We start from the raw sequence: 18,335 nt of genomic DNA, 5'->3' as shown, positions 1-18,335 counted from the left end.
TTAAGAAACCATCTCTTCATACTTACAGTAACAATAAAGTCAGCTCCATACAATATCAAATATCCTTAAAAAAAAAAAAAAGTTTTAAATATATTAGACTCTGATTGCCAAAATGCCATTTTATACACAAAGCTGCTAATACAATATACAGTCCTCACGTTCTTTTTCTCACATAAAATACACCTGGCCGGCTGGGTCTGTACGCTCCGCAGCGGGTGGATGGGGTGAGGCTTATTGCAGAAGGTGCTGCAGTGCCAAGGCTGCTTTTGCACTGCTGTAAAACCCGTATCTCTCTCCCGGTGGAGGTCAGTGTGTTGGTGAGGTCAGAACACGCTCCTCGAGCGTTGTCTCCTCTACCGCAGCTGGAATGCAGCGCGATGTTCCGGGTCAGACGTTGCCTGAAGAGCCCAGCGGTACCCGGATGATGCGGGGGGACTGCAGCCCAGTGCCTGCTTGGGCAGGATGAACACAGCCAAAGAACAACCAGTTCTGTTGTACGGCCACAGACAAAGAAAACGAAACTCCGGATATTAACAGCATGGATTCTGCCTGGGGAGAGCTGCTATACCGAAAGAGGTCAAAAAGATTTGATGATTATCCTGATCGTTTTCATTCTGGGTATTGGGAAGAGAAACAGTGATCGTGGGAGAAACAAATAAACAAAAGTTTCAATATCTGGCTCTGAATTGCTTTCCCTTGCAATAGCAAAAAGCACCGCACGATCACTGCAAGCATTCCAGAGACCAACAACAGAGTAATTTTAGCAAATATAAGGCACAGAAATACCCAGACACAGGGAGGACACCTTCCAGCAGATGCACAACAGTTAATCCATGGCTCACCACAGACCAATGCTGTTGCTTTCTCAGTTAAGTTATTCTTATGTCAGGGTACTGCCAGCTGTTTTTCAGTGTGCAACATTTGGGGAACCAGAGGTCCAAGATTAAACTAAAAGCACACCGAACAAAAGTTGTAAAGCCAGCTGGGAGATCATAAGTGCTTTCATCTGCAACCCCATGAAATAAGGCCTTGCTCAGTGCACCAGAGAATTAATTGCCTCTGCCATAGATTGCACCGATTCCTTATTGCCACTGCCCTGCCATGCTCTGCTCCTTCCCTACCAGGAGTTCCTCAGCCTCTGGTGCCCAGCCACACCTGCTACAGCATCACAACAGCTGGAGTCCTTTCCTGGATGAACAGGGGCTTGTAGGATTCCAGAGTACCACAGAAATGACACTGAGCTAAAATCACATCACTGGGAATGCCAAGCATAGATCCAGGCCTGAAGTCACACAGATCCCAGCCATAGTGCTTAAGCCCTTATCTGACATTTCATTGCTGGGACTTCCTTGGTTGAGCTCAGTAAAACAGAGATGCTATTTTGAGAGAGACTTTTTTTTGCAGTTAAGTCAAGTCTTTTGACATAGAAAGCAAGGAAGATTCTGCAAGTAGGGAGGTCATTCCCACATGCAGCTCCACCTACAGCAGGCCAGCACTGCACTCCTCAGATCTTTGCGTGGCCTTCAGGAACCACAACCTTAGGCTACTGCTAATGAAAGTGTGACTGATCTGACCTTGAATCTGTATTTAGAGCATTACTGAACCTAGAGTCACTGATTATAGTGTAAAACCCCTCTTCCTCTCATAAGCCAAGTGCTTGATATGCCAATCAACACAATCCATAGCGTCCACGGCTTTTTAGCAAAATGAAGATCTAGTGAATTAGCCGAGGCGCCTTCTGCTATGTACTTCGGACCATTCCACTAGGATAGCCTTTATTCAAACACAGATATAGAAAGCACTACTATTACAACACTGCTAAGTTTTACAATTAAGAGCCCTGCTCCTAGAGGTAAGCCCCTCTAATGCACATATAAGAACTCCTGCGCGTTTATTAATCCCCCCCAGAGCCAGCCTCTCCAAAACACGGGGCCAGAAGCAGGCTGAATACCCGTTTTACAGAATCACTCATCCCAGACCTACAACCAGCAGCTCTGCAGGCAGAACTGTCAGCCTTCCCTGAGCTTATCTGCCAGTGCTCCGCAGGCACTGACTGTTACATCCAGAATGTCACTGACACAAAGGTGCTTATCTACCTTAGGTCACTGTTCCACAGTCCTCTCAAGTCCCACCCTGATGCAACTTCAGCCCAAAGCCAAAGGGAGATAAAGACGTGGGTAAGAAACAAATCCTGGAGCATTTCTCGATTACTGACTGTGCCATCTAAATGAGAATTGATTCCATCCAACCAGACAGCACCAGACTTCAGTGAGCATGTTACCTTGCAGTGGTAATGCTGGAAGAGTTAATTACGGCCAATTTTACAATTACAACACAAAGACCAATTAAGGGGATGATGAATAATCTAGAACTTGTAGCATCTTTCTCCTGACACTAAATCAATTGCTAGTTTGCTCAAGATCACAGTTAGAATTAAGAATTCCCAGGGTTTCACATAGAAACAAAGTGAAATAGCAATTAACTAAAATCTATTGGTCTAAAATGGACTGGCTTCCTACAGCTTTAATCTATCAGCAGGTCCCAGAGAAAGCAAACCTCAAACTACTTTGCACTGTTGCATTCAAGTGCCTCCTTTTCACTTGCATGGAGTTACAGAGGATTCAATGCACTCAATAGTATAAAACTGCTCTGAGAAGGAAAATGGCCCAACAACAAAGGAAGGCATCAGCTGGGCTAAATTTGCACCATGTATTTTGCACCTAGGAGTGGCAGCACCAAAAATTTGTACACTGAGTCCAGCATTCTCAGGAAGATGGATGTGAGGAGACAATCCCCAGCACCATGCGAGAGCAGAGGCACCTGAAAGATCATCTTCCCCCCCACAGTGACACGCAGCTACACTTGATACCATCTCAGAGCTGATCAGAAGACCCACTGTTAATGAAACACAGATGCTGAAAAGCCTGTCCAGTTACCAAATTATCCTCTTTCTACCAGAGAGTGGCTTTTAATTTCCCTTGAAGTTAAGCACAAGAAGTATCTTCTGGTCTTATATTGATGTGTTTCAGTTACAGAGGAGCTCAGCAGTGCAAGCTGCCTGGTGCTGTGTTAGAAAAAGCCCAACTTCTCTGTTTCAAACACACACAAACATAAAAAGAACCCCTTTGCCTTCAACTGAATGAAAGTTAAAAAAAATCAGACCAACTGCTGCAATTTTCCAGTTTGCTCCTAAAGCTGTGGAGGGGAGGAATGTTACACTGATGTCTAACAACTGCAGCTAAAAGGCTGATGGGTGGAAACTGCATTTTCTGTTGCTTAACTGAAGCACAACAGCATCTCTGCAAGCAGGATTCAATCCACTGCTGGCTTACAGAGACCCAGACAGGCTGCTCTCAACCCGGGATTTCAGCTGCCCAAGCAACTCAATGCAGGCAAACACTGATGCGTGCAATAGTTCCTCTGTGCAGAAAGAGGGTTGAATGTTTACAAACAACTGTTCCTGTGGATAGAACTCGTTGGTTCAACTGTGGCCATTTTTCCTTCACCCCCACAAGGTATGCTGAAACTTCCACTTGCTGGAAAAGCCAATACCAAAACTGCACATTATACCGTACACGAGTTTCTCATTTATGTCTGAATTAACATGAACTGCATTCAAGCACCAGTGTTGGTGTGCCCACCTCCCTGCAGCAGAGTCTTCACTAAGTGCTGCACGCTGACTCCCTGACACACAGAGGCACTCAAGCCTTGTTCTGATGGATGTTGATGACTTCAGCATGGAAGCTAGAAATAAAGGCAAAAAAGTTTCCTGTCCCGCTGCAATGTTCAACTACCAAAGCAATCATTTAAGTTACTCATCAGCCAAAGACTTCAGGTTAACACAAGATAACACCTACAGAGATTAGAAATGCTTTCAAGCTTTTCTGGATTAGTGTAGGCAAGCCCTTCCTCTTCGCCCCTCCCAAGCCCTGTGGTTCTGGAAATCCAGAAAAGTCAGAACACAAAGCACAACGCCCCAAGTATCTGTGCTGAGCATACAGAGTAAACAAACAATCAATAGGAAAGTGAGATCAGCAAAAGTCCTTTCAGTTTTAAACAAATTGAAGTCTAAATAGTACAAATAAGTGTTTTAAATTATTTATCCCAACATAGACCTTTGTCAGTATTTTATTGCAGTAAAATTCTATTGCCAGGGCCCCTTATTGCAACGTCAGTTGTAAAGCCTGCTGAGTGATGCCTGTTCCAGGAAGAGTTCTGCTTTAAACCTGATGCAGTCTGCAGCGTGAGTTTCGATGGGCAGAACAGGACCCAGCCAGTGTGCAGTTTCTGATGGTGAGCTGTCACTGCAAGGAGACACCTTGCAGACTTCCTATAGCAAGTGTAGTATCTACATGTACTGTCTACACTTGCTCGTTGCTCAGCCCCTGTAGATGCAGGATCCAGATGCACAGAAAACAGCTCTGTCCACTTGCAAACCTCCCGAAGGGCTGACCTCCCCCCTGCAGGAAACGTGCATCACTTAAGAGTGAAAATTCAGGTCTGAACTGTTACCCTCAGGAAGCTTGGTTACTTGCAGCAGCAAGAGGTCAGACACAAAGATTTTAATTCAGATCACTTATTTCCAAGCCATCCCCTGACTTCCCAAGGATGGGGAGACAGTGCACCACACCTTCTTACCCAGGGAGAAAGATGTAGGCATCTTTTTTTTTTTTTTTTGTATATCATATTGATGCGTATCCCTTCCTCTCCTGAGAGCCTTGCTCCACCTGCATTACTCATTTGACTTCAATGGAAGTAACTAGCAGGGTAAAGTACAAATCAAGATGAAGGAGACTGCCTCAGTCAGGATGTCCATAACCAGATTCTCCCCTTGGAATGCAAACACCCTGGCCGTGGCGATAGATCCTACCAGCCCACTCCCTTCTCGTTTCCTCCGAGGCGAGTAACAGCTGTAACTAGGAAATCCTGCAGCATCCATGCACCTTCTCTTCCATTTCCTCCATGGGAGCTTTGAATTTCAAGAGGGGCGGCTCCCCACTGGACACTGTGTAATACACTGAGGTCCCATTGGAGCTGTAGGGAGAAGTCCTGGATGCAATTAGGTGCGACTTGGCCTCGCCCCCGTTCTCGGCGACTCCCCCCACACCACTGCCAAAGTGAGTGCTGAGGAAGGGGTGGTTGAGGAGCTTGGCTGCAGCCCGCTGCCGCTTCAGTTCAGAGAGTGTCTGGTGGCCCTGCTCCTTGTAGGCACCCCAAAACTGCTGCGCGTCGGGGAGCGCGGGGCTGCCATAGGGCAGCACGTGGCCTGGGTTACCATCAGGGTCGACGTGCATGCTCCACACATCCCCGTTGGAGAAGGTGTATGGGTAAGTGCTGGCAGAGGCCATGAGTCCATTCTGGAGGGGGATTTCAGAGTCACACTGGGTGCTTTTGTTTGCTAACTCCGGAAAGAGGGAAGAGCTCTCCAGCAGTGAATTCTGCAACAAGAAGACATTAAAGAAGAGCATCTGCCCCCTGTTCTCATCCCTGTCATCCCTGTGACAACTTCCTAAGCCAGCTCACACTCACTCTTTCATCCAGAGATAGTGCAGCAAAACTACTAATTCACCCACCAAATCTAAACTGCCAGGAGCCTCAGCCAGGAACACAGAAATGAAAAGGCAGCTCTGGAGAGACCTGATCCTGGTTTTTCAGTATCTAAGTGGGGCTGTAAGAAAGGGAACAGACTCTTTAGCAGAGTCTGCTATGATAGGATAAGGAAAAGTGTTTTCAAACTTAAAGAGGGGAAATTTAGATGGGTTATAAGGAAAAGTTTCTTACGAGGGCAGTAAGCACCCAGAGAGATGGTGGGTGCCCTGTCCCTGGAGACACCCAAGCCCAAGGGATGTGGCTCTGAGCACTGATGGAGATGTGGGTGTTCCTGTTCACTGCAGGGGGGCCGGACTAGACGGCCTTTAAACGTCCCTTCCAACTGAAACAATTCTATGATTCTAATTCTATGTCTGCATGAAAGGACTCAAAAAAAAAAATGGACTGAGAGATACACATGCTAATATAACACAATAATAACTGAACTAAAATCAAGTAACTGCAAAGCAAGATGGCAGTTCTTCTGTGATTACCAGTTTGTTAGCTCTAAGGAGAAATGCATATGTCACAATAGACTTGTTTCTTCTGGACACTGTAGTTCACTGGGGCCATATCCCAAACTTCTCTATGCCACCGTAAATCCAGAGCAGCCTTTCCACTGGAATAGGATATTCTACTTTAAACTAAATTTGGTCTTTTGCTTAAATCTGACAGATGAGGCTTAGGATTTTTGTTCAGCCACCTCCCATCCCAGGAGCAGTGTTACCCGCCCTCTGCTGTGACTCCATAAGACAGAAGAGATTCCTTACAGGGTCTGTGTTCTCCTGGTCAGACCGAGTCTCCCCAATTTCTCCAATGAGACTCGAGTTCCTTCCTTCTTCTGCTGCCCCCAGCTGCTGCCACACGATGGCCTCTTTCTCGCACTCTTTCCTGTAGAGGTTTGTCCGGTCGGAGAGGCTGGCCCTCCTCACCACTTTCCTGTTGAGCAGGGGGAAGGAGCACAGGGTTGTGAGCAGGGCATGCAAGTTCTCCTCACCCTGTAGCTCTTCTCAGCCTCTCCTCATGCTTCCAAGCATCTCCCACTGGAATGTAACGTGAATTTAGTTTCCGGGCACCCACGCAAAGCAGACAAAGGCACTTGTGTGGATATTAAAGGTGGGAGGAATTTTAAAGAGTTTTAAAGTAATACTGCAAAGGTGGGTGATTTTCAAGAAAAGAGAAAGTGAGAGGTTTTCAAGAACCATGGAGATGTGGCACTGAGTTAGTGTGCATGGTGGGAGGGTTGGGGTTGGACTTGGTGATGTCAGTGGTCTTCTCCAACGTTAATGATTCTGTGATCTCACACACCTTATCTAATGGATCTGCTATGCAACCAGTGGAGTAGATACAGAGGGCAAAGGCCCAGGGGCTGTTTAGGGAGCTCTGTGGTCAGCAGGACTGCTTTGATGTCTAGAGAACATCTTATAAAGACATTTGCAAACGGTGTCTGAAGATAACATCTTGGCCACTCACCCCCGGCTGCCAGTGCTGGAGGTCCTTCGGCTCAGGGAGGATTTATGCCTCATCTGAGACTTCATTATCACATCGTGCTTGTGTTTCAACTCCAGAAGTAATACTTTGAATTCCTCTTCCTCACACAGATCTAAGGGACATGTAAACCAAGCCATTAGTTAGAGCATTCAAATGTGGTGCTGTTAACCACCATGTTAACACCATGTTAATGATTATGCCTTCCTAGTAAATAAAACTCCAAATGCTCAGAGGAAGGAGGGAAATTTAAGCAAAATATGCTTAGGAACATTTGTCTCCAAACAAACGGTGGTAGGCACAATGGTTTGGACACCTAAGTGGATTCAGAAAGCAAGAGGTCTGTGGCTCAGCTTTGCAACGATCCAGGTATTCAGATTGGCTTCATCATAACTCCGGTAGCAGGCTGTGCCTTTTCCATGAATGGGTGAAAGAGACATCAAGCAGTATCTCAAAGCTTCAAGTGGAAGGAAAATAAATTTCCCTAATTATCAGACCGTACCTCCCCTGAGTGCAGCTTTTTTACTTAAGTCTCCAAAATTAAGGAGAATAGATAAAAGCAGAGGAGGTCAGGGTAGGAGACAAGAACTCCTAGCCTTCAAAACAAGAACAGACGGATTTTTCAGTTAAGACTCAGAAAACCTTTTGGCAAAAGAAAACACAGCATAAGATTATAATACACCTGGCCAGGTGCTAGCACTTTGGCACTTCTACTTCCAATCTGTTCCAGGAATTGTGTGTGCTTTTCTTCTCCAGCCCCAACAGGTTGCCACACTTCATTGCATCAAGGCAGAGCTGGAGACATGTGAGTCTGAGGGCCGCACTCAACAGTTTCAGAAGTAGTACTCCAAACCCTGCTGCTGTGGGGCACATCCAAGACCACAGTGAAGGAGTGGGTAGACTCCAAAGCACAGGAATAGTAGGATGACATGAGTCAAAAAAGAAAAAAGTCAGAGCTCGAGAAATTTTTTTTTTTTTTAATGAGTAGGAGGAACTATTTTCAGAAATAATGAATCAGGCTCTTTAAAACTTCCATCCCCCTAAATTCCTTACAGCTTTGATTCTAGACATCTGAAAAATGAAACACTAATGCTTCTGAAAGCACCATCTGAAGACCCTTAAACTTAAAGCAAAGAGCTTCTTAACACTTTTCTTAGTAACTTTGATCTGCTTTTTTAATCTTAGTAAACTCACCTATTGGCATCTCATCCAAAGATGTCCTGGCACTTAGGCTAGCCCCATGGGACACGAGTAACTCAGCCATCTGCATCTAAAGGAAGGGAAAGAAAGCCAATTGACAGAAGTATTTCAGGCAATCGTTTTCTGCCTCAAAACTGAAAAGAGGCAATAGTATGCATGCTCAACTAGCCTCAAATTATTCTGGTATGTATACAATGTTAAACATAGTTCCCTCCATTCAACCACACAGACATACACTCTCCAACCTTTCTCAGCAACAAGTTTTTTCTGGAGCTCCAGGGCTATCATCTGCCACCATGCAGCAAGCTCAGTCCTACCACAGATTGCTCCCATTGGCAGAGTGCTCCACAGTCTGTCCAGGCAAAAAGCAATGTCACCCTCATACCTGACATTTGCATCAAAATCCTTACCTGTCCCCAGAATGCTGCAGCATGAAGAGGTTCCCAGCCGTCCCAGTCCTTCACATCCAGGCTTGCTCCCTGGTCAAGAAGGACTTCAGCTGCATGCAGATAACCATTGGCTGCGGCTATGTGCAGCTAGGAGACAAGGAAGAGAGCATGAGCCACCTGCAAGGATCATGAATGGGTTTTTTTTACAGCAAATTTCAGTGGAATTTTTGTATCTGAGTCTAAATTCACACAGGCAGCACATTTTAAATTTTGCAGATAGATTTCCACCAGGTCAAAAGCACCTTGGTGCCATGACTGAAACTTAGTGCTACCTGCATGTAATTCTGCTTGGAAAGGCAAGTGCTTAAGATCACTTACACACATGGGTTAAAAGCATACTGTTTTCTATTTTAAATCAAGGTCTCCTAAGTGCTTCCCAGTCTGTAAGCAAACAGCACCATCAAAATGCAAACTTGCAATGGGGAACATCATCTGCTGTGAATTCTGCACTCCCCATGCCAGCAAACATCTCTTCCCCACCAAGGGCTGCAGATGCAATTTGCTGACCAACTGCCCAGCTTACTTTAGTCAGCGCTCCCTTTGTGAGAGTGCACTTCCAATCTCTTCTGATTGCTTTCACCATTTGAAAAAGAAACATTTACATCTGTGGCTACTTTAAGTTAAAGGAATCTGACTTTTTCAGATCCCAGCCTTCAGCTACACCCGTCGCTCTGGAGAGATTGATAATAGACTCCCATACTCTGCCACAACATTTGTGCCTCTGAAGGTTTTCACAATTGCTGCCTGCTGCTGCCTTTCTGAGCGTAGCACTGACCTGGGCACTGTTCTGAAGGCACCAACTCCACTCAGAGCTCATTTTTTTTCAGCTGTGCTGACAAGGAGCACAAAAGCTTCTTTTCAAGATTTTCCCACATGGATTCCATCACAGGAAGCTAAACACTCATCTGGAAAAAAATTCTAATGCTTTCTGACTGTTCAGTTAATTTTTACATAAATTTTATGGCACTGGGTCATAGAATCATAGAATGGCCTGGGTTGAAAAGGACCACTGTGATCATCCAGTTTCAACCCCCTGCTGTGTGCAGGGTCACCAACCAGCAGATGAGGCTGCCCAGAGCCACCTCCAGCCTGGCCTTGAATGCCTGCAGGGATGGGGCATCCACAGCCTCCTTGGACAACCTGTTCCAGTGCATCACCACCATCTGTGTGAAAAACTTCCTCCTAATATCTAACCTAAACCTCCCCGTCTCAGTTTCAAACCATTCTCCCTTGTCCTATCACTATCCATCCTCATAAACAGCAATCCCCCTTCCTGTTTACAGCTAACGATAGATAATTTGTTCCAAAAAGTGCAGGGATGGGCACTAAGCTGTGTTGGCTCTGCTCATGAGCTGTACTCATTTATCCTACATGTCAATACCAAAACACAGAGAACAATCCAAACAGCCTCCTTGCTCCTCTCAGCAACCTGTCTGTGTTGCTGCTGTACAACTGCCTACCACAGGCAGGTTTCATCGCCCGCAGGCTGCAGGAAGGTGAGATGAAGCCATGCAGTTTCACTCACCAGTGTGGCACCTTGGGCATCAGTCCTGTTCAGGTCCTGGCCAGTCGCAAGTATGTCATGAATGTCACAGATCATGACCTGCTCCGGGGCAGCCCGCATCTCATTGATTTTTTCCTGTGTAATTCCTGTTAAAATTCCAGTTAAAGAGTTGGGAAGGGTCTTTGTCTCCAGTGGTTGAGTAAAACTGTATTCATGACTCCTGGCTGGTTGGCACGGCCTCACGACCTTTTCAGAGGTGAAGGGACTTCACCATCGTCATTATTTAGGAATCAGAGAAACTAAACAGAGGCAAGTGCCAGAAATCTATGCCAGGCACAGCTCTCTGCTTTTCTTGAGGGGCCAAACATCAGCTGAGAAGGTAATTTTTAGTGCTACATTAGCCCATTTCTGTGTTTTGCACGTTCTCAATCTCCTTACCCTGATAGGCCATGCACGTCTCAATGACATCCAGGGTTGGCTCATCCTCACAGAGGTCATAGGGCATGTTGCCATCCGCGTTCACTGCCAGCAGGTCTGCTCCGCTGCGAGGGGAAAGAGGCGTTAACAGAAACGACCCAGGGCATCCAAGAGCTGGCAGTGCCAAACACTGAGATAAACACTTACTAAACCCTGGCTGGTTTTTGCTAGCTGCGCAAATGGCCCCAACCTTTATGTCAGTGAAGAAAAATTTAAAACAAAGCCAAGGAGCTACAGATGGGGAAGACAAACTCCAAACGTGGATGAAAGGCAGCACCTCCTTTATGGGTTGGGGGTACATGAGGCACTGAGCTGCTCCAGGTCCTCACTCTCCTCCTGACACCAAACACACCATCAGCTTCTCAGTGACAGAAGTGATTTATTTGCTGAGTTTCTGGACAACCATATCAAGCAATTACCAAGTGCTTGTTACCTGGGCGTCTGGCAGTCCTTGAATGAAAAGTTCACAAGGAACAGAGAAGCTGTAAAAGACGAGGGCTGAATGGCAGAGGGAGCCTTCCATCTAACCAAAGCAATGTTGGCAAAAACAAAAAAAAACATAGAAAAATCACCCAGTGCCAGGATTTATATTTCTGATTTTCCAAAAGCAATTCCCTGAGCCTCTGTATCAACTCTACTCCACAGGGTAGAAAACTTCCAGCACCCTCTGAACCACTTTAATTGTCTATGAAGTGGTCCTTAGTTGACCTCTGATCTATTTGGATAGTTACCAGCACTGGAAAAAGACAATGGACAGTATCCACCTGCATTTAGATTCCAGGTCCTTTTTCCTTTTTACCCCAAATGTGGCCAATTTCAGTTCAGTCCCAAAAGCTTCACAAAACTGAGTCAGGCCAACTGGGGTTTTGCCGTGTTTCCTCAGCCCTCCTGCTCTTCCTCCTCCTCTTCCAATGGAGGAAGGGATCTCATCAACAGCCTGAGAGCAGGCAATTACCACCTCCGAGAGGTCCCAAACAGTCCCAGATTCCACCCACAGCTTCTGTGGGTGGAATCAGACTTGCCAAAAGGGACAGACATAACAAGCCACCTACTGCTGGATGAGGATCTTCACCAGGTTGATGTGACCACACGTGGCTGCTGCATGCAGGGGAGTCCACAGCTCGTTGTCCTTGGCATTGACATTGGCCCCGTGGCTGAGGAGGAGCTTAACAATCTCTTCATAGTTGTCTATGCAGCACTGTTGAGGGAGAGATGCAAACAGACTGGTTTGGTTTTTTACTTGGGGAAGAAGAGGGCTCATATCTGCTCAGTTGTACCTGGACATGAGGACCTACTCTATGCTGCAGTGTTTGGCAACAAGCATCTCCAACTTCACATTTAGCACACCCAGGTCAGAAAGACGCTGTGCAGAACGTGATGGATGGACTGAAGGTCACTGATGTTCTACAGGACCTTGTTTGGGGCTGAAGCAGAGGGGGAACAACAGCACATATATATACAGCTGCTCCTCAGGGTCTTCCATATTCAAGAGCAAAAAAAACCAGCAGAAATTCAAGGTAACCAGTATGGCCACATACCAAGGGACGAACTGAAAGCTGACATTCCCTTTTCTTAGGGAAAATTCCCCACAGTGGCATATGATGAGCAGCTCATAAGCAGCTCATGCTTCCCACCAATGTTATCTGAAGAGACACAAGCTGGATTCCCAGAACTATGAAGGGCTCCATGGGACATCTTTCCTGGAAGACTCGATGCATTCACACCATAGCTCAGAGGCAACCTGCAAGAAGGGCCCTGACTGTCTTCCTCTGGGGAAGGTGGAATTTACTTTGATCCACCTCGTGCTCACTTTGTGACATGAATGTGCCTATGAGACACTAGAACAAGATTTGTCCTTGTGCAGAAAGCCTGCTCGTTGGCTGTGCATTGCTGCAGACCCACGCACTGCAGCACAAGGCTGCCAGGGGCTGATCTACACCCACAGCAAGCATCTCAGCAGCGACAAGCACCCTGTGTGTATTTCTATTTCTGTTTACTATTTATATGGGAAAGTGAGGCTAAAATCATGCCTCTGAAGCAGCCAAGTTACCACAGAAGCATACGCTGCATCCTTTCCTGGAAGCCACTGGCAATGGGCATTTGTGATCATTTGGCAGCTTCTTCCTGCTCAGGGATTTAATTAATTCTTGTGTAGGCAAAGCTCCCACCTTGATCACCAAATGAACCTTTACCAAAACTGATCCTTTAGTAGACAAAGCATTTCAGGGCTTCAGCAGCCAGCGGTGGGTCACCTCTGGGTGCCCGCTAGGAGCCAGCTAGCCTTTTCAGACTAACATGCATCCAGCTCTGAGGACAGAAAGCAACACGCAGAAAAGATGAAAATCCCAAGTCAGTAGGATTGTTTAAATGGAGAAAAGCCATATTCCAGAGCTACACCATTGCTTTGGGTGGAGGTGGTGGCTGCCAGGCACAGCCCCATGGCACAGTGGGGACTGTCCTAATGATGGCTCCAGAGCTAATTATTTAACATTTTTGTCTGGCTGAGGTATTCTGCTCAAGGTTGCAGCTCTGCTTTAAGTTCCAGATGTCCTGCTTACTTAGAAAAAACAATCATCCTGAGATGGAATGATTCTCTTCAAAGATCCAAGATTGCCATGAATAAGAAATAAGGACAGACATCCTTGAGATGAGGCACAAGTCCAAAACAGCAACAAACCAGAGGGGACTGGGTGTCCTTGTGCCCAAACATAAAGCGAGGAGTAGGACACCTCCCCAAACAACCAAAGACCCCTACATAAGTGCAGAACGTTCAAATATGTTATGTACCCTTGTATTTACGTAATGCTATGAACATGCAGTAGGTAGGTGTGACTCAGGTAGGTGTGCACTGAAAACCTTTTGGACTAGAAATAGAAGCCAGTGCAGAAACTCTGCACATCTGATTTGTGCACCCTACGCAGAACAAATCAATGTCTCCTCTCTAAAGACTTGTCTTTTTGAATGTGTTTTGAGAGATTTAAAATTGACGACACTGAGGCTCTGGTCCTGTGCCCCAAGGATCACAGGGTGGGGATGGAGCTACAGGAAGAATAACAAACCCTCATGGCAGAAAGGCTGCGAGGAGGGATGCAGACTTGCAGTGGGATGACAGCCCTGTGCTTTACTGCCATCAGCTGTAGCCCTTCCACACAAACCAGCCTGTGTCCCTGAGCTTACAGAGAGCTGTGGGGGCTCCTCTGACACTTCTTCCATAATTTAACTAAGCCCATTCCAAAGCAACAGTCAATAGTCTACCAGTGTGAGTTAACATGTTGGATCTCAGCCCACTGCCCAGGGCAGCGTGGCGAAGCGACCCAGCTCTGAGCAAGCAGCAACGCCTGTGAACACATCATCCTGCAGCCTCACCTGGTGCAGTGCAGTCAGTCCGTCCTCGTTGCACAGGTCAGGGCTGATATTGCTCTTCAGCAGGTAGCACACTGCAAAGAGGAAGAGGAGAGCAAGGTCAGAGCAGGCATCCACCCCTCAGCAGCCCTGGGCACCCTGCTGGCTCCATCCAGCAGAGAGCAGCAGCACACAGCTTTCTGCCCAGCCTCCGTCCAAGGGAGGCTTTATGACAGCTCCCATTTCCATGTGGGTGTGCAGAACAATTTACGTTTTCATCTTTTGCTTTGCAACCTCTGCACACTGCAAGGGCTCTGAGGTGGTCAGAGAGCCTAAAGGTCTGGGTTTCAACCATGAGAAAGATCTCACTGTGGGAGGATGAGGTATTGCCTCCAGAAGCCATCAGCCTGGTTGGTACAAAGCGCCCAATGCACTCAGGCCCCTGGCACATTAAAATACACCAGGGTTGCTCTGGACCCTTTGCATGAGTGGTTGGATATTTGAGGAAAGCATGCCAGAGGCTTAACTTTTTGATTGCTGCTTTGGGGGGTAAGGATAAGATTTATTCCATTAAAATGCAAATTTTGGAAGCACATAAAAAGCCATTAGCCCTTAGGTAAGACATGAAGTTTGCTCTGAGGTGCAGGTCTTGCATGGTGGTAATAGCAAAAAGGCAGAGGAAGCAATCTGACAGCAACAACAGGAACTCTTCAAATTCAACTCCACTGTCAGGTCGGGATGATCCACACCCAACCTCTGTTCGCTTTCTCACTCCTTGCTTTTTCTCCAGAGATTTCACTACCTAATGCCTTTCCCACCCCAGATGTCAGTGCCACCACAGGCAGAGCCAGAGCTCATAGCCGCTCCCATAGGGACCAACACAGCAGCAGATGCTCCAACCACACCTGATCTGCTGGCAAGGAGACAGGCACTGAGCAAAACCAGAGCTGCAAAGTAAGGAGCACTAAAAGGGCAGTGAACTTCAGTGCTGGCAATGATAACCCAGAGCAAAGGCGGTGAGCCCGCAGCCCCGTGCAGCTGTGTTCTGCACATCCCAGGGCAGCCAGAGGGGAGCACTGGGAAATGCAGCCATCAGCAGTGCTCTGTTCAGCTGAAGGCACACTTGCAAGACAGTCAAATCGAAACCCAAGTGAAATTTTGTGTGGATGCCACCGGTCTGAGGCATGTTTCCACTTGCTGGAAACAATACGAAGGCATTCAGATGTGCAAGAGAAAACCAATACCAAAAAAAGAAAAGACAGCAGAGAACAAAACCCACCCCACGCAACTGCAAAGCCCAAATCCTGGCTGTTTTTTCCAGCTCGGAGGCAGTGCAGGAAGCCCATATCTATACCCACGCACCCAGCTGCAATAAAAGCCCTGACCCTGCACATCCATGCAGTGAGGGCTGACGATGGGCAGCTGTCCCCACAGCTCTGCTCGGCTGTTACTGTGGATGCTGTGCTATTCAGGCTTTAATTCAATCTCAGCCATTTTGGAGGCCCTGCGTACTAATGACACACAGCCCCATAATCATGTTTCGGCTGATTACAGAGATCTGGACAAACAGATGCTGGCAGATCAACCTGCAAGTGCTGCCCCTCCATCGGGAGGATGTGGTGGCATAAATCCCAGCTGGTACTGGAGTAGCTTTGTGTAACTCAGCCCCTTCCCTCCCAGCTCCTGGCCCATGCCAGGCCACAGAGGCAGGAAACCCACGTTCCAGCTACAGGGACATGGATAACCCGACAGCAGCTGGTGGCTGCTGGGTGGGGAAAACCTCAGCACGTTGCAGGTGTGAACTCCTCAACCTCAACACGTCTGATTAACTTCTTCCAGGGAGCTCTGTGCTGAAATGCTGAGCTTCTTCAAACCTGTCCTTCATGTGGGTGGGGAGAAGGGGCTGCGTGTGGGGATTTGCTTCGGTACAGGTTGTGGGAACAGCTTTCAAAAGCGCAGCAAATGAAGGCCTGAAAATGATCACAATGAGAGTGGGGTGAACAAATTGTTGTGAATAATTCATTGCAAATTATACTACCCGAACCATCACTCAAATGCATTTTCCATTATTCTGCCTGCTCTGCCTCTAATTGAGCCTCTCACACACCAAGGTGGAGTGCATCAATCTTCAATTTATATTTGATCATTCACATCTGTGCTGAGTTGCATGGAAACTGCTCCCACAGCAGCTGTGAAAATACACCCAGAGTGGATCAGGCTGTGAGCTCCTTTGTCACACGTCCTGGGACAGCCTGGGCAACCCCCCCTGCACACAGCCAACCACTTCTCACAGCCTCACTTCATGCCCCAAACCCATCCATCAGAGGGAAAGCAAAAAGCCACTGCAAAGGCCCCCCCAGGGCAACGGGCTCTCATCTTACGAGCCATCACAGCACCATCGTTTGTCATTCTGTGAATTCCTACAGAGGTTGTACCAGAAACAGCTGTTCCAGAGAAGTTCCTCAAGCAGACAGACGCTTTCCCATGGAGAAAAACGCCTCTGTCAGCACAGATCCCCCTACACCAGTGAGCTGCACCATCCAGCTCTGGGTGCTGCCACGCTCCCTTCTGTACCCGGTGCCTGCATACCCCAGGTATTACTGGCTCATAAAATACAAAGGCAACTGCCACTGTGGAGTGAAACAAACAAACACACAACACCAAAATACACTTCTTTTGCTGAGATTCCTCTAAAAAATACACAGTGACAAACCTGTGTGCTCCAGGCACATGTATGCACACAGCCCTCCACTCTTACAGATCCAGGCTTACGTTGGTCCTTTGCACTCAGTGACTTCTTTGTGAAAGTGATGCTGAAACTTTTCTATTTCACCTTCTGGCTCCCCGCTCCTAAAGGTCACTGTTAGAAACTGCTGTGCTGCGATTTCAAAGGCAGTGGAAAGATTCTCAGACATTCATGCCTGCTGTTTCAGAGTAAATGCTGAGATGTTTCATGCATTGACACACGCTTTTACATTCCCACCCAAATACAGCTCCAACCACTAACCCTGCTTAGAACTGCTCCCTGCACCATGTGGGCAAAGGTCCCAACCCTGAGCCTGGCTGAGATGTTTGCTATACAGGGGAACCTTTGCCAGAAAGACAGCACTGAGGCAATGAGTGCTTTGCCAACAAAGGATCCAGCTTCTAACACATATATATACTCCTATTTATCAGCACTGCTAAATACAGAGCAGCTACAGGATGAGCTACAGGAGCATCATCCTCCTCTCCTGTAACACGCACTGGGAGCCCACTTCAGGCTGGGGACAAACCCCACAGCACCCTGTGGTTTTGTGAACCATCAAACAAATCACAGTTTGCACACCTAAAAATAAACACTGCCCATTTTGTCTGCTGAGCTGAGACATCCATTGCAGCTCAGCCTTCTCAGGAAGGTTCCCTGCCTGCACAGACACCTCCCACCTGGTTTACAGCCGGGCACATGCATTCCTTCCAACACCCCCACAGAAGCAGGGAGGTTTGGGAGGAGGCCAGCAGAGCCCTGTCTGCCTCATGCCACATTCACAGAGCAGTGGGGCAGCCGCCTCCTGCACAAATGCACCACGGTCTGCTTCCCAGCCAGCCTTCATTCACACCAAGTGAGAGCTGTTGGCAACTTACACGTTTGTTTAATGCATGCAGTCCAATACTTTCTCCCCCTCTTAGTGTCTACTTCAACCATTTTTGCACCACGTTTGGACCCCTATCCATCATCGTAGTACCACGCACTAAGGATAACACAGTGCAGGGACTACTGCCCAAAGAGATAATGCATTGTGACCATTGGGCCACTGCCCAAGCCCTGCTGCAGACCACATTTCTCTTGTTCTGTGTCTTCAGGACTTCAGGCACACACAATCCATTCAGCGCTAGTGATGCTGAAGCATCTTTCTTTTATGGCTGCCGTCCACCTGGGATTATTCAGATGAGTAACGCTACGCAAGCTACCCATCTGCAGCCAGCACTGCACAGAGGATGCAGCAGAAACAAAGCCAAATCCATTCCAATAGAGAAAATAAAATTACAGGATGCTGCTGTCTAACAAGCTCTCCTAAGGATGCAGCATCACATGAAAAAGCATTTCCATTCTCCCCTTCTGCTCAACCTAACCGTGACATTGGTCCATGCTGGAGATACTAAATGCATAAAGGGAAGCTAAAGTTGGAGATTATTTTCTCGGTTTCCATTCTTCATCTGCTATCAGAAGAATAAATAAATCATTTTGGTATGGTTTTTAAACAGATGATGAGCTTGAAGGGATGAGTGTTTTATATAACCCTCAG

The 18,335-nt window shown here is 47.2% G+C and overlaps 1 protein-coding gene across 4 annotated transcripts in view; it reads right to left on the bottom strand.

The window, feature by feature from the left end:
• Positions 1-159: 159 nt before the first annotated feature.
• PPP1R16B (protein phosphatase 1 regulatory subunit 16B) overlaps positions 160-18,335 on the bottom strand; it is a 49,197-nt gene continuing 31,021 nt past the window's right edge. For all 4 annotated transcript variants that reach the window (XM_031603140.2, XM_090152384.1, XM_090152383.1 and 1 more), the window contains 9 exons: positions 14,074-14,144; positions 11,760-11,905; positions 10,669-10,772; positions 10,252-10,376; positions 8,688-8,813; positions 8,272-8,347; positions 7,063-7,192; positions 6,360-6,528; positions 160-5,438 (listed from right to left, as the gene is read on the bottom strand). In XM_031603140.2, the coding sequence (XP_031459000.2) occupies positions 4,917-5,438; positions 6,360-6,528; positions 7,063-7,192; positions 8,272-8,347; positions 8,688-8,813; positions 10,252-10,376; positions 10,669-10,772; positions 11,760-11,905; positions 14,074-14,144 (1,469 nt within the window). In that variant the 3' untranslated portion in view covers positions 160-4,916. The remainder of the gene's footprint in view (positions 5,439-6,359; positions 6,529-7,062; positions 7,193-8,271; positions 8,348-8,687; positions 8,814-10,251; positions 10,377-10,668; positions 10,773-11,759; positions 11,906-14,073; positions 14,145-18,335) is intronic.

Source organism: Phasianus colchicus, chromosome 17 (genome assembly GCF_987193195.1).
Source record: "Phasianus colchicus chromosome 17, bPhaCol1.hap1.1, whole genome shotgun sequence".
NCBI lineage: Eukaryota > Metazoa > Chordata > Aves > Galliformes > Phasianidae > Phasianus > Phasianus colchicus.
Note: the sequence above shows the minus strand (reverse complement) of the source record. Positions and strands in the feature narration are given on the sequence as shown.